This window comes from Phodopus roborovskii, unplaced genomic scaffold, assembly GCF_943737965.1.
Source record: "Phodopus roborovskii unplaced genomic scaffold, PHOROB, whole genome shotgun sequence".
Taxonomy (NCBI): Eukaryota; Metazoa; Chordata; class Mammalia; order Rodentia; family Cricetidae; genus Phodopus; species Phodopus roborovskii.
In genome coordinates, this window is record NW_026125295.1 from 13,570,702 (window position 1) to 13,586,636 (window position 15,935).

The 15,935-nt window shown below is 44.5% G+C and overlaps 1 protein-coding gene across 2 annotated transcripts in view; it reads right to left on the reverse strand.

The window, feature by feature from the left end:
• Window positions 1-15,536, reverse strand: part of Usp4 (ubiquitin specific peptidase 4) — a 35,706-nt gene extending 20,170 nt beyond the window's left edge. The window contains exons 1-7 of one of the 2 annotated variants that reach the window (XM_051204263.1): window positions 15,369-15,536; window positions 13,444-13,571; window positions 9,755-9,885; window positions 7,842-7,968; window positions 4,295-4,440; window positions 4,104-4,165; window positions 613-753 (exon numbers count right to left, since the gene is read on the reverse strand). In XM_051204263.1, coding sequence (XP_051060220.1) covers window positions 613-753; window positions 4,104-4,165; window positions 4,295-4,440; window positions 7,842-7,968; window positions 9,755-9,885; window positions 13,444-13,571; window positions 15,369-15,469 — 836 coding nt within the window. In that variant the 5' untranslated portion in view covers window positions 15,470-15,536. The remainder of the gene's footprint in view (window positions 1-612; window positions 754-4,103; window positions 4,166-4,294; window positions 4,441-7,841; window positions 7,969-9,754; window positions 9,886-13,443; window positions 13,572-15,368) is intronic. The other variant, XM_051204271.1, reaches the window with a different exon arrangement.
• Window positions 15,537-15,935: the final 399 nt, after the last annotated feature.

The following is a 15,935-nucleotide window of genomic DNA, read 5'->3' on the forward strand; positions in this document are numbered from 1 at the left end:
TAAGTACAGGAAGATATGCTATTTGAATTTTCTTCTTTTAGACTTTGGTGACTAATTTTGTATCATTCTAGGAGGCTATCCAATGATTTCAGGAAAGAATATTTTTGGTTCCAAGACCAAGAGCCTTCCATGTGGCACCACCCACTAGGCCACCCCAGGCCTTGACTGGACCTGAGTGTTCATACACTCTTTCCAGTATCATTCTCTTCCATTCTGCCTATGCGCTGAGGCATATGTTCCTAACATGCATAGAGAAAGGAACACAGCTGCTAAGAGATGAAACCGGGTTCTGACAGAACTGAGAGCTGTCCCTTTTCAGCTGCCATTTGACCAGCCCACCATTTCAAAAATGTTGTGATCGCCCTACACCAGCCACCCTGCTATCAAGATTATCATGGCTCAGACTAGAGAAGATACCAGACAGCAAAAGGACAAGTAAGGAAACTCAGAACTAGGAGGCATGCTTTACTACAAGCAGGAAATGGAGTGAAAAACCTCATGCCACACATTCTCCCAGGAAACTCTAATCCCACAAGCAGAAGAGCATTCCAGGTATTCTTGAGAAAGGACTCAGAGGGGGGAAAAAAGCAAAGTAAAAGGGCCTGTTCTTACCCCCTGCTGACACCGGAACTGTGCATCCCAGAAGTGTTAGTGCTATCACCATTTGCAATGAGAGAGGCAGACACTGAGGAATAGGGACTTGCAGATGGTTTTGGAGAGGTAGTAAAATTTCTGCTAGGTGCAGTGCTTGATCTGAGAGAGAAAAGCAAAAACAATACCAATGACTTTTTGCAAAGTACAGGCCCTATTCAATGAGTTAGGTTTCTTCTCAATAAACAAAACTCTTAAGGTGTGCTTCATGGCTCAAACCTGGATCCCCAGAACTCAGAAAGCTGAGGCAGGATTACGAGCTTGAGACCAGTCTGTTCTACATAGAAAGAGGAAAAAAGGAGGGGAAAAGCATTCTCCATTCTTAGTTACTGTGACTACAAGAGCCCTGTTATGATGTGGAGATTAGAGATCTGCTGGAGCTTGTGGGCCGGACTCAGATCAATTAGGTTGGAGTAGGCAGCTCAAACTAGGTGGAAGGCAAGGACTGACCTCTGAAGTTGATCTCTGACTTCCACAAGAATGCACAGTGATGACAGACATACACTCTTCCCCTCTCCATCAAGGGCCAGTGTGATAGGCCAGCAAGTTAAACCTGACCCATCCCAAATTCTATGATTTGATAATTCCTCCCTGAGTTTTGTCTATATTGCTTAGAAATCAGTGAGTACAGTGCTTTTTTTATTGATGTCATTTCCTGATCCAACACACTGTCTACTTTATTTATGGCTGTATCCTCATGGACAACAGTATCTGACACTGCACTATCAATCAAGAAAAGAAAAGACTGGGCAGTGGTGGCCCACACCTTTAATCCCAGCACTCGGGAGGCAGAGTGAGTTCCAGGACAGGCTCCAAAACTACAGGAACCCTGTCTCAAAAAAACCAACCAACCAAACAAACAAACAAACAAAAAAGAACAGGAATGTGCCTCAGGAATACGACATCCTATGCTCACTCTAGACCAACCATACCTTACAGAGACTCCAACCTTTATGGGATCTTAAGGGGGCACTGCTGTCTTACAAAAGTCATCCATCTCCCTTAAGGGGAATTGTTAGGCTTCAGAGTATGGGAAGGATAGGGAGAAGTAAAGCTAAAACAAGAGGTACAAGTACAGGAGCCTACAAAGCCAGGACAGCCAGCCTGCCCTGCTCTGAGTTACCAACTGTACTCCATAAGCTGCAAGCCAACACACCTAGAGGGTTTTCCTTAGAGCCGTGGTTTGAACTCCTCCTAATGCTGCAACCTTAAGATACAGTTCTGCAAGTTGTGGTGCCCCCTTAAAATTATTTTTGTTTCTACTTCATAACTGTACTTTTGCTACTGTTATGAACTGTAATGTAAATATCCGTGTTTTCTGATGGTCTTAGGAGACCCCTGTGAAAGGGTCCTTTGACTCTAAAGGAGGCTACCCAGAGGTTGAGAAGTACTGCCCTAGAGGGCTCTCAGTTTAGGGCTTTCTCTACGTTCTGTGGTACTTTTAAGAAGGGAGTTGTCTAGCCTGAACTTTCCTGTTTGTTTCCCTACTACTGCTGTCACAAGTTTCTACAAACTCAAAGGCTTTCAAAACAACACAAATGTATATTATCATTAAATTACTGAATTACAAAGTCTAAAGGAGGGGCTGGAGAGATGGCTCAGAGAGATGATTAAGAGTGCTTGTTGCTTTTACAAAGGACCCAGATTCCCAGCATCCATATGATGTTCCCAACCATCCATAACTCCAGCCCCAGGGGCTCCAACACCCTCTTCTAGCATTCACAGGCACCAGGCACACACATGATATACAGACATACATAAAAGCAATATGCCCATACACATACAGTAATTAAGCCGTGAGTGGTAGCCCACACCTTTAATCCCAGTACTTGGATGGCAGAGACAAGAAGATCTCTCTGAGTTCAAGGCCAGCCTGGTCTACAAAGTTCCAGGTTGTTACACAGAGAAACCTTGTCTCAAAAACCAAAATAAATGAATAAATTAAAAAAAAGTCAAGGCGTCCAGGTTATAGCCCTTTGTAGAGATTTTTGGTTCTTGTAGAACATTTCACATCTTGGCTCAGAGCCAGCAAAGCTTTCTTCACATTTCATCACTTTGCCTCTTTTTCTGATCTCATACCTACTGACTCTCCAGCCTCCCCTTCACTTACGGGAAACCTTGTGATTAACACTGAAGCATCTCCTAATTTCAACATTAATTTAATCACACCTGCAAAACATATTCATAAGTTCCTGTGATAAGGAGACAGGCATTCTATTCTTTCAACTTTCTAATATAATGATTTATATATTTGTTTATTTTCATACACGTATATCTGTGGGGTTATCAGACCCCTGGAATTGGAGTTATAGGCAGCTATGAGCTGCCATGTGGGTGCTGGGAATTGAACCTGGGTCCTCTGGAAGAGGAGTCAGTGCTCTTGACTGCTGAGCCATCTCTCCAGCCCACTTTTTTCAACTTTTTATTGCATGTGTGGTATGTATGTGTGAGTGTCTGTGTGGGAAACGTGGATGAATGCATTCGTACATGTGGAACCTGAGGTTGTTAGGTGTCTTCCTTGATTGCTTTTCACCTTATATATTGATCCAGGTGTGGTGGCTCTCACTGAATCCAGAGTTCACCATTTTGCCTAGTCTAGCTAGTCAGGTTGCTCCAAAGATGTCTCTATCTCCTATGCACTAGGATTATGGACAGGCTACCAGACCTATCTAACATAGGTGGATTCTTGGATTGTGAGCTCTGGTCTTCATGCTTGCATGGCAAGCAATTTACTTGCTAAGCCATCACCACAGCCATAGATTTTTTGTTTGTTTTTATAGACACAGTTTCCTACAGACCAGGATAGCCTAGAATTCACTATGTACCAGAGGATGACATTGACCACCTCCTACCTCCACCTCCACCAAATGCTCTCAGAGGCTGGGATTACGGGCACATGCCACCACACCTAGATCTACTTTTGTTATCAGGACAGGAAATAGTAATGTTATTTCCCTGCATGACATCAGAAAGGAAAGCTATCACTTCTTTCTGCAACCTTCTAAGAGTGTGTACAATGCCACAAGTCACAGGAATATCTCCTGAGGTAACTTGCTTGGAATCCAAGGTTAGTAGCTGAGCAGACCACAGGACAGAGGTAAATGGGAGCAAGCCATCACCCTTTAAGTCACATAAACCTACATCCTAACCCTCCTCTTCCTTTCTCAAAGCCTCTAAACTACAAGTAGGAAAGCAAAGGACCTTAACAAAAAACAAAGTCACTTTTGGCAAAGTAGCTCTATCAGCTCTGACCTTCTCTTCTCTTCCTCTCTCATCCTTGTTGAGACCCTGACAGGGATCTCTTACACTAGCAGGCAAGCTGCTTACCAAAGGCAGGTGCTTCAAAGACTATGCAATTTGGATGAGAAACTGATTTTTCATTCAGAACCCCCTCCCTCTTCCTCTTTCCGGGCTTCTGTGAGCCCAGATACATAAAGAGAGGGTTCACTTACTTTGACTGCAGGGTCTGCCTGGGCCATGTGCCATCTTCATTTTGGGGCTCAATTACTAGCACCTGAGTGAAAGGGGAAACCAAATGAGCGTAGTACAACACACTCCACTTCTGATGTGCTTATTGCCAGAGACTTCTTGACAAACAGCCTGTTCAGAGCTGCCCGTCTGGGCATGGCCTGGGCCCTCCTACCTGACCCTGGTACAGCCCAGCATCCTGGATAGTATTGTCTAGCTTGCTCAACTGCTCGTAGGTGTTGCTCATGTATTTATTCCAAAGCCGAGTTTCACGCTCTGCAGGGATGTTGAATAGCTTTCTCATCTCCTTCTCGATGGTTGCTAAAAACAGGCAAAAACATCATTCAGTGTTGTCTCCAGATATAAAGGTAAAGACCGATAGATAAGGCAAACCAATCTTCACACTTCTTCCTTCTCAAATGTTAAGGGAAAATCTGGAGTAAATATGCTCACTGACCTTGTTTGTACTCCTAAAGCCCATCACCTTTCAGAGGCCTCCTTGTAAGAAGCAGCTCACTATGCGTCTCTGATAATGCAGGTCTTATTCAAGGCACTACAGTAACATAGAACTCAGGTGTAGTGGCTTGTGCCTGTAATTCCAGCACTCAGGAGACTGAGGTGGAAGGCTCCAATAAGTTCAAAAGCTCCTAGAAAGTTTTAGGTCAACCAGAACTTTAGTATGAAAGCCTATTCAAAAAACAAAGAAAAATGAAAAAGACAAGGAAGAAGAGAAAGGGAAGGAGAAAGGCAGGAAAGCAGGAAGGAAGGTAGGAAGGAAAGAAAGAAGGCAGGCAGGCAGGAAGGAAAGAAGGCAGGAAGGCAGGCAAGCAACATAGAAAGTTGGAAAACTACAAGCTAGACAGTATGGTCCCAGCACTTAGGACACAAAGACAGGAGAACTTCTGGGTTTGAAGTCAGCTTGGTCTACAGAGGGAGTTCTAGGACAGCTGGGGTTACACAGAGAAATCCTGTCACAAAAACCAAACAAACAAAACAAGAAAAAGCTGGATGGTGGTGGCCCACACCTTTCATCTCAGCACTCTGGAGACAGGGACAGGCAAATCACTCAGTGCAAGGCCAAACTGTTCTAGGACAGCAAGGGCAACAGAGAGAAACCTTCTTGAAACCACGCACCCCCCAAAAGAAAAAAGCTAGCTCTATGATTATTGTTAGACATACACACACAAAATATGACCTTCTGAATTCATTTGGCCACCAATTATAGAGGGGATGGGAGAGGACACAGGAGAGATTTGAGGAGGAACACAGGAGGGGCTGGAGGAAGGAGAGGGAAGGGAAGCGATCTAATTAAAATTTTAAGGAAAAAAAAGTGAGCTCTCAGCCAGGTATGGTGACATCACCTATAATTTAGCAATTGAGACACTGATACAGAGAGATCATGAGTTTGAGGCAATCTGGCTATACAGCAAGACTTCATCTCAGCTGGGTGTTTGTGGCCCATGCCTTTAATCCCAGCACTCGGGTGTTCAAGGCCAGCCTGGTCTACAGAGCTAGTTCCAGGACAGGCTCCAAAGCAATACAGAGAAACCTGTCTCAAAAAACCAACCAACCAACCAACCAACCAAACAAACAAACAAAAAAAGACTTCATCTCAAAGAAAGGGAAGGCTAAAGTAGACTGTGGGAGTGGTGGAGAGCTTGCTTAGTGTTAATAAAAGATCCTGAGGTTGATGCCCAGCTCCACCAAAACAAACAAAAATCCAAAACATCTGCCAATTTTTCCCCGAGAATGTGGATTTTTTTTTTTTTTTTTTTTGCCTGCATGTATGTCTGCATATCATGTGTGTCTAGTACTATCAAGCAGCCAGAAGATGGTGTGGCTCTGTGAAGTAAGAGTTAAAAAGAGTTGTGATGGTTTGAATGAGTATAGCCCCTACAGCTCTTTGAATGATATCTTTCCATCTTTGACTTTTTGAGACAGGGTCTTCCTCTGAACCGGAAGCTCATTGACTTACCTGGGGCTGCTGACCAATGAGCTTCTATCTGCTTGTCCCACCTCCTGCAGTGCTGGGGTCAAAGGTACATAACACACCTGGTTGTTTTTGTTTTGGTTTGCTTTGGTTTTTTGGAGACAGGGTTTGTCTGTGTAGATTTGGAGCCTGTCCTGGAACTCACTCTGTAGACCATGCTGGCCTTGAATTCACAGAGATCTGCCTGCCTCTGCCTCCTGAGTGTTGGGATCAAAGGCATGTGCCACCACCCCTCAGCTCCACACCTGGTTTTCTTATGTAGGTGCTAGGGAGATGAACTCAGGTCCTCATGTCTACACAGCAGGCACTTAACTTATAAAGCCATCTTTGTAGCCTTGTTTTATTTCTTTGAAACAGGGTCTCACAGTAGACCGCACTGGCCTCAAACTCCTGGCAAATCCTCATGTCTCTGCATTCCAAGTGCTAGGACTACAGGTGTTAGCTTACGCCCAGCTCAACTAGTACTGGGTCTTTATTGTTTATTTTTAATCTTGCTTCTGAGATTGTATGAGGTCCTCATATAAGTAACTGTCACTGAGCTACCCCTCTAGATCCTGGGTGAGTTACTTTTTTAACTTCTCTGACTATATTTCTTCATCTTCATCCTTTTTAGAGAAGACAAATGCTTATAAATCAGGCTCAGCATTGTACAGCCCAGCTTTTAAAAACTCCATATGAGATCATGTGACAGAATATGTAGGGAGTGAGTGTGTGTGTGTGTGTGTGTGTGTGTGAGAGAGAGAGAGAGAGAGAGAGAGAGAGAGAGAGAGAGAGAGAGAAACAATAAGTTGGGTGTGGTGGTGCATATCTTTAATTCCAAAAGTTAGGAGGCAAAAGCAAGTAAATCTTTGAGTTTGAGGCCTGCCTGGTTCACGTGGGTTCACATGAGTTCCAGGACAGCCAGACCTACAAAATAGAAATACTTTGTCTTTCTCTCTCTCTCTCTCTCTCTCTCTCTCTCTCTCTCTCTCTCTCTCTCTCACACACACACACACACACACACACACACACACAGTTTCTGAACATACAACAAACAGAATTAACTCAAAATCTAACACCCAGAGCTGAGTGCAGCAGTGACCACTTGGGAAGGCTAGACTGGATCAAAAGTGTTGGGACCAGCTTAGTTTACATGAGACCCTATCTCAAGGGCAAGAAAATCAAACATGTAAAGAGTCTGAAGGGTTTCTGGTGCCACATCACTGAAGCCTGACTTCTCAACACACAACATGCATAGTCTGCCTTACTCATACCATCTGATCGTGAAACATCAGACCAATACAGTGCCTAAAAAAGAACATAGCTCACACTCAAGACTAATGTATAAAATGAAATGCAGTGTTTTTTCTGTATACAAACAGTTTTCTGTCCCTAAAAACATAAGTGTTTGAGCTGGTGATGTGGCTCAGCTGGTGGAATGATTGCCTAGCATACACAGACCATAAGTACAATCTCTAGACTCACACAAACCAGGCTCTTAGGAAGTAGAGACAGGAGGGCCACAAATACAAGGTTATACGTGGCTATATACTGAGCTCAAGCCTGCTTGAGCCACTCCTCTGGCCATCTAGCTGGCCCAAGTCTCCAATGTAGTTCTTCACAATTCTCTCAGGAAAGACTTCCAAGTCAGGACTGACAACCACAATTGGGTAACAAGTCTTGAGAGAGCACCCCAGCTTCCCTTCCATCAATTACAGCACCCTGTATTCTCTCACCATAGCTAGCTGCTTACCAATAGTGTCTGCTTTGCTAAAATGGCAACTCAGCACATTGGTGGGGTCACTGTTCTCACAGAGCTTCAGCTCCAGCAAATACACCTCCACTTTGCAGTGCTTGACAAACAGGCCATGCTCCACAACCTGTAAACAAGAGGCAAGGGTGAATGAGCCACAGCTAGACACCTGGGCAGCCCTGGAAGCAACATGCCTCAGCAGCAGCAGCAGCAGAAAACTAAAACCTCTCAGAAAAAGTTTCCTTCAGGAAATCTTTGGTTTTGAGACAAGGGCTCACTATATAGCTTTGGCTGACTTGGAACTGACTATGTAGACCAGACTGGCCTCAAAATCACAGAAATCTGTCTGCCTCTGCCCCCAAGTGCTAGGATTAAAGACATGCATGACCATGTGTGGTCTAAGTACAACTTTATACATTTTTAGGAAGTATAGATTTAACTCATCAGCATAATCTCAGGAGTTACAATTTCCCCTTACAATGAAGAACCAAGTACACCTTCTTGGAACCAGAAGAGAGGTCTGTGTGAAAAAACACCAGGCCCTATAGGTAGGTCACAGGTCAACTTTGAACAAAAACTCTTGTATCAGCCCTTGTAGGGTTTGTCAAAGTAAAGGGCTATAAAATAAAGGTAAAACCTTAGAAGGGCTGGGGAGTGGGGGGGGGGGGGGGAAACAAGAGTCTGCAGCTGAACACACCTTTAACCCCAGCACTGTGGAGGCAGAGGCAGGTGGATCTCTTGAGTTCCTAGGCCAGCCTGGTCTACAGTGAGTTTTGGACAGCCAGAGTTGTAACACAGAGAAACCTGTCTTGGAAGAAACAAACAAAAACAAAAAAGAAAAGCAAATAACTGAGAAACAAGGCAGTGTTGTAATGCGTTCCGTCTCTGCATGCGCCTGTCCCTGATCTGTTATAAACACTTCTTGACTACTCAGCAGTACAGTCAGCCTCATGAGCATAGGGGGGAAATGGGATAAGAAAAAGTGTCAGAGGCCAGGCAGTGGTAGAACAGATCTTTAAATCCCAGCACTATTACAGGTAGGTAGGTAGATAGAAACCTTGAGCAGCCTGGCCTACAAAGAGTTCCAGGATAGCCAAGGCTACACAGAGAAACCCTGTCTTGAAAAAAAAAAATGCCGACCAAAACTAAAACAAAAAACCAAAGTTATTAGGTAAGCATGGTGGCTCACACTTGTAATCTCAACACATAGGAGGTTCAAAGAAAAGGCTCACCTGTCACAGTTTAAGGCCTACCTGAGCTACAAGTGACGTAGTAAGACCCTTCCTCAAGGAAAAAGAGGGGAGATACAGCTTAGCTCAGTGTTAGAACACATGATTAATGTATATGAGGTCCTAGGATCATTCCCAGTCCTATGGGAAGGGAAAGCAGCAATACGGGAGTGTTCATAAAGTGCTCTAAGCACTAATGGACATCTGAAACTACCAGGCAGCTCTGGTACTTGGAGGTCACTTAGTAACATCCTGAATTACTCACAACCATTTTATTTCCTAGAGAGAACCATAAACAACCTAGAAATAGTCTCTCAGACCAGAATTCCAGCACTCAAGGGTTTGAAGCAGGAGATGACCAGTACAAGGCCAGCCTGGGCTACACTGAGATCCTGTCTCAGGAAACAAAAACAAGGACTCAAGAAGGTGGTGACATTTTTAATCCTAGCACTCAGGACGAAGAGGCAGAAGGATCTCTGAGTTTGAGGACAGTCTAGTCTAGAGAGCAAGTCCCAGGATAGCAAGGACTACACAGAAAAACTGCCTCAAAAAAACAATCAAACAAGGTCTCAATACTTGCTTTCAATCACTTAACTACATTCATCTTCCCAGGAAATCAACAGAAGTCAGTACTAAGGGAGAACTTAAGACACACCTAGCCAGTGTAACAACTCAGGTACTCACTTTTCTGACAATGGGCTGCTGGCCTTCCACACAGCCATACCAATTTAGCAATTTATTCCAGGCTTCAGTTGGGACCAACACATAGTCCAACTCATCAATTAAGTGTTCCTTCAAGGTCTGACTTTCAGGATCTGAAAAGGAAATTAGCATATGCCTTATTTTTCTTTTCTATAGGGAGAAAAAAATTTTTTTAAAAGATTCTTAGCTATTTTTCCATGAGAAAAGATTCAACAGAACAAGCACAATTTTCCAAAATTCTGTCACTGGTCATAACCCAGAACAGACCTGACCACTCTTTGTTTGGTTTTGATTTATATATTTTTTTATTTTATGTATATTTGTGTTTTTGCCTGCATGTGTCTGTGTGAAGATGGATCATGGAGTTACACAGTTAGGAGCTCCCATGTGGGTGCTGGGAATTGAACCTGGGTCCTCTGTAAGAGCAGCCAGTGCTCTTAACCTCTGAGCCATCTCTCCAGCCCCCTAGTCATGTTTTCTGAGGCATTTATTTTCTTCTATAATTAGAAAGAAAAGTAAGCTAGAGTCTGTGGTTCACCCATGTAGTTCCAGCTACTCAAGAAGGTGAAGAAAAATAGTTTAAGCCCTGAAATTCCAGGCCAGCTTGGGCAACATAGCCGGATTACATCTCAAAAAGAGTAGAGAAGAGGAAGGATTGTTCATTTTTTTCTTTTCAAGTCAAATGTATTGAAGGCGGACATGGTGGTATATATACCCTTTTAATCCCAGTACTCTGGAGGCAGAGGTAGATAGATTTCTTTGAGTTTGAGGGCAGCCTGGTCTACATAGGAGCTCCAGGACAGCCAAGGCTGCATAGTGAGACTCTCCCTCAAGGAGGAAAAAGGTATTCTGAAATAAAATTTATTAAGATATGATGTATATAATGTACAATTTTTATTTATGAAAAATTGTACTTTTCACATAACATATTTTGGCCATATTCTTTCCCCTTCCTCAACACCTCCCAGATCCCCCTCCCAACCACCCCACTCTCATTCTTCTGTTTCTGCTTTGACAGAGGGTTCAATTTAGTCCAGGATGACCTCAATGTCTATACAGCCAAAGATGATCTTCTCTGTTGTTGTTAAATTTTTTTTTTCCTCTGTGTATCATTGGTTGTCCTAAAATAAGTATCATACAGCCCAGACTGTCTGAACTTAAAATTCTCTAGCCTTAACCTCCCAAGTTCTGGGATCAAAGGTGAGTACACCAACCTAGCAGCATTCTCAAGCTTATTTTTTCTACAGTTCTATGCATCAAGCCCAAGCCTTACATATTCTAGGCAAGTACTTTGTCTCTTAGCAACATCTTCAGCCCTGGCTATTTGATTGCTTTTTTTGTAGTACCATGGCTCAAAACCAAAGCTACATGCTGCATGTCAGTCCAAGTACGCTACCACTAGGCTACTCCCAACTCCTAAGCATTCTTGGTATTGAACATTCCAGGTCAGAGTTCACAAGGAAACTACTGTGTGGAATGGAGAGTAAATGTTATTTAACATGTTAAACATCCATTCTACACACATTACAGAGACATCTGAAACACACTCATGGAAAAATTCAAGATTCATCAGCTGCCAGCCACAAAGGTGCTACTGCCTGCTAAGCCCATCTATCAACACCTCTAAGGAGGGCAGCAGTCACTGTTGTCCTCAGACCAGTGAAGCCAGGAAAGTACCCACAAAGGTGCAACACAGCTGGCGCCTGAGGCGATGGCTTTTTGGTGGTGGTGTTTTTTTGAGACAGGGTTTCTTTGTGTGTTTGGTGGCACACGCCTTTAGTCCCAGCACTTGGCAGATAGAGGCAGGTGGATCTCTGAGTTTGAGGCTAGCCTAGTCTATAAGAGCTAGTTCCAGGACAGCCAGGAATACACACAGAAAAACCCTATCTCCAAAAATCCAAAAACAAAGGCAAACAAAAACTCAAAACAAACAAATAAACCCCTCCCCCCACAAAAAAAAAAGCAAAAAATAACAACAAAAAAGAAAAAAAAAGAAGAAGAAAAGACTTGGCAGTGGTGTTAACCCCAGCACTCGGGAGGCAGATCTCTTGAGTTCTAGGATAGACAGGTCTACAGAGTGAATTTCAGAACAGCCAGGGCTACACAGAGAAACCCTGTCTTGAAAAGCAACAAAACAAAATAGGTCAACTATGGCAGAGTATAGTGCATGGCTTTGATCTCAGCACTGAGAAGGCAGAAGCAGGACCTCCTCTGTGAGTTAAAGGCCAACATGGTCTACATAGTGAGACCATATCAAAAAATAAAAACAAACAACACAACAACAAAAAGCCATGGAATAGCCATCATGGTGGAACACACCTGTAATCCTAGAACTTCAGACAAAAAGGATCACAAGTGTGAAGCCAACCTTGAATCCATAATAAGGTCCCATCTTGGGAAAAAAAAAAATGAACAAACAAAAAACAAAGGGCAGGGGAGAGAGCTCAGCAGGTAATGACTTGCCAGCAAGCCTGATAACCTGAGTTTGACCCCATAACCTACAGATGGGAGGAGGCTGTTCTTAACCTCCACAGTGCATTATACCAAGCACACAACCACCCACCCACACACACAAAACTAAAAAATATAACACAAATTAAAAATCTGAAAGTCAGACTCAATGGCACAAAACTTTTAATTCTAGCACTTGGGAGGCTAGGGCAGGAAGGCAGTGATTCTGAGGCCAGCCTGGGCTACATATCTTCAGCTCTGCTTGTGTAAAAAGCCTACCAACCTAAGAACCAAATGCATAAAGCGTTCCTCTGGCTTTAACATACTGTGTCTCACCTACACACCCATATTATACATGTGTACACACATACAATAAAGTAACAACGTTAAAAAAGCTGGACGTTAGTGGTGCACAACTTTGATCCCAGCATTCAGGAAGCAGAGGCAGGCAGATCTCTTGAGTTTGAAGCCAGCATGGTCAGAGCGAGTTCTAAGACTAACTCCAAAGGTACAGAGAGAAACCCTGTCTCAAAAAAACAAACAAACAAACAAACAAAAAAAGCTTAAATGGCTGGGCAGGTGGCACACACCTTTAATTCCAGTACTTTGGAGTCAGAGGCAGATGGATCTCTGTGAGTTCCAGGCCAGCCTGATCTACAGAGTGAATTCCAGGACAGGCTCCAAAGCCACATAGAGAAACCCTGTCTCAAAAAACAAAAACAAAAAAAAGCTTAAATGTTACAAAGTTTGGCAGTTTGAATGAGAATCGGTCCGACCACAGGTTCGTATGTTTAAATCCTTGGTCCCTGATGATCTCTCTCTACTTGCTGATGAGGATGTAAATTTCTCAGCTACTTCCCCAGCACCGAACCTATCTGCCTGTTCCCACACTTCCCACCTTGATGATCATGGATTAGCCCTTTGAAACTGTAAGCCAGCCCCCAGTTAAATGACTTCTTTTACAGGTTGCCCTGGTCATAGTGTCTCTTCACAGCAACACAACAGTACAACATAAAACATGCTCTTATTGTTAGAAGCAGTTATTTAGAGAAAGGGCGCTTCTCCCTAATAATCTGCAAAGACTTCGACTACAGATGTTAACCTCCTTTCTCTCTTCACATTGTAAGAGTTACATGTTCATGGTGTCCATGGTAACGATGCACATCACCTCAGACTTTGTCGTGTGTGAACACACAGCTAGGAACTTTAGGATACTGCACCTGAAAAGAGTCCAGAGTTGTCAATGGGTCCAGGAAACAGATTATGTTCGCCCACATTGTACATATCCCAGCTATCAAAGCCCACATACTTCTTCCACTGCTTGAACCACCGGCTGTCAATAAGATACCTAGCGAGAGAAATAACAGTTTCATATTAAAAAAAAAAATAGCAAAAAAAAAAAAAAAAAAAAAAGTCAAAGTCTTCAGTTTCTATAGTTCTCCTTTAATTTTGTTTTCTAGACACCAAGGTAATGTGCAATTCCCACTAAAATCACATTTTTGCTTTTCTTTTCTTTTTTTTTATTTGAGACTAGGTTTCTCTATATAGTCCCGATTGTCCTAGAACTTCCTCTGAAGACCAGGTTGGCCTGGAAATCAAAGACCCACCTACCTCTGCCTCTTAAATGCTGGGATTAAAGTTTTATGCCACTATGCCCAGTGAGGATTTAATTTGAATTATGCCCTTGTGTACATGCACGAGGGCAGGTGCCCATGGAGGCCAGAGGAGCCAGATATTCTTAGAACTTGAGTTACAGACAGCTGTGAGCCACCCAACATGGGTGCTGGGATTCAAACTCCAGGCCCTCTGCAAGAACAATATGAGTTCTTAACTGTGGAGCCATCTCTCCAGCCCATGAGCAATCAATTAATATAGACTCTTTCTAGAAGTAAAATTATGCTTACTAAGTTATTAAGTGCATTCCCCACAATTATTTATTTCTTTGATTATTTATTTATTTTAGACAGTCTTACTATGTCTCTCAGGCTGCCCCTGAAACTTGACAGCAGGGTACCTCTCTAGTGCTAAGATGGCAGGCATGGAGTTCCACACCAAGTTGAGAATTCTTAAATGTGTCATCCCTTGCAGAATAACTTCTGAAGTACCTCTATGTGGCTTTTCATTAGCTCAATATAACCACAGAACTATACCTGAAAGGCATCCTCCCCTCCCCAACACACACACACACACACACACACACACACACACACACACACACACACACACACTTTTTCAATCCTGACATGGCCATAATCAATGGAAAACCTACCCCAGTTTTTGACTCCTACACAGTAGCACCACCCAGGCATTTCTCCATTACTGATGAGTACTATCCATTGTAGTAAACAATCTATTAAAACGCCTCATATTTGAATCTGATCTTCTAAACCTTGAACTTTTTTTTTTTTTCCTTTGGAGGAGGGGTCCTGCTCACTATGTAAGAGACCTGCTCTGAAACTTCAGCAGCCCTCCAGCCTCTACAAAACAGTAAAGCATATGTCACCATGCCTGGCAAAATCTTGGAACTTTCGTTCTTCTTCTTTGCTCCAGGATTCAAGCTCTGCTCCTCTCCCACTCCGAGATCTAACTACTGCCACAATTGTTCCTGACGTCTGACAATCTGGGTTCTTAGACATTCATTCAGCTTCTGGCCTTGAATCTGTTCCGCAGTTTACAAGTTACAAAGTGTCTACTTCTAACCTTCTCTCAACTCCCTGAGCGCCGTAAGCCACAAATTGCTACCCTGTTTTTAATTGTTAAGGAACCGAGGTCTGTAAAGTGGGAACACCTCCCCGCACAATCACCAGCAAGTGCCCAAGCCTTCGGTGGTTAAGTGCTCTCCCACCTTCCCGCCCGCGCCCACCCGAGAACTCCCCTTTTACCACATTCTACATCCCTTGTCCCCGCCGGCCCAAGACCCTTGGGAATACAAATGGGCCAAGACACACCCCAGTCCTGTCAGCGCTGTGCCCCAGCTGATCTCAGGGTTTCTCTCATCAGCGGCGGCTGTCAAGCCAACTCTTTCAGAGACTCCAGGCACCGCCCCCGGCCAGCCTCTACCTAAAGCTGGGGAAAGGGGCACGGCCTGAGGGCCAGGGACCCGGCCTGAGGCTCTGCGCGGTGGAAGGGCAGACCGGACGCTCACCACTGCGCCCCGCGTTGGAGCGTGGTCCCCATCAAGGCTCCGAGCTCCGTCTTCTGGGTCTCCACATCCGGCCGCTCACGGCTGCCTCGGCCTTCCGCCATCTCGTCCGCCGCCCCGGCCCAGCCGGCCCGGACATCCGCCTAGCGCACGGCGTGCTATGAGCCGCGCCCACGCACGCACGTAAGCACGCACGTGCGCGCGCTCGGTGCCGCCGTCAGCTTCCGCCTGCTCTCCCCGCCCCCACGCGCTGTGCCCTGGAGCAGGGACGGACGGAAGAGGGCTGAGCCCCCAGAGGCGGTGGCCACGTCCATCCGCGTTTAAGCGGCTTCTTCAGGAAGAGCGCACTCAGCTCCTGCGGTGTCGAAAGGTCTGACTACAGGCCCACCCTAGACCCCTCAGGCACTCGCTCCATCCTAGCCTGCGGGTTATCCTGGTGATAAACCCGACTGTGAGAAACCTGCCGCTAGCTTTTCTTGTTTCCACTCGGTACCATCCGCTTTCAGCATGATCGCATAAATGCGAGACGGAATTTACTGCCTTGGCATCCCCTGTGGCCAGGTGCACATT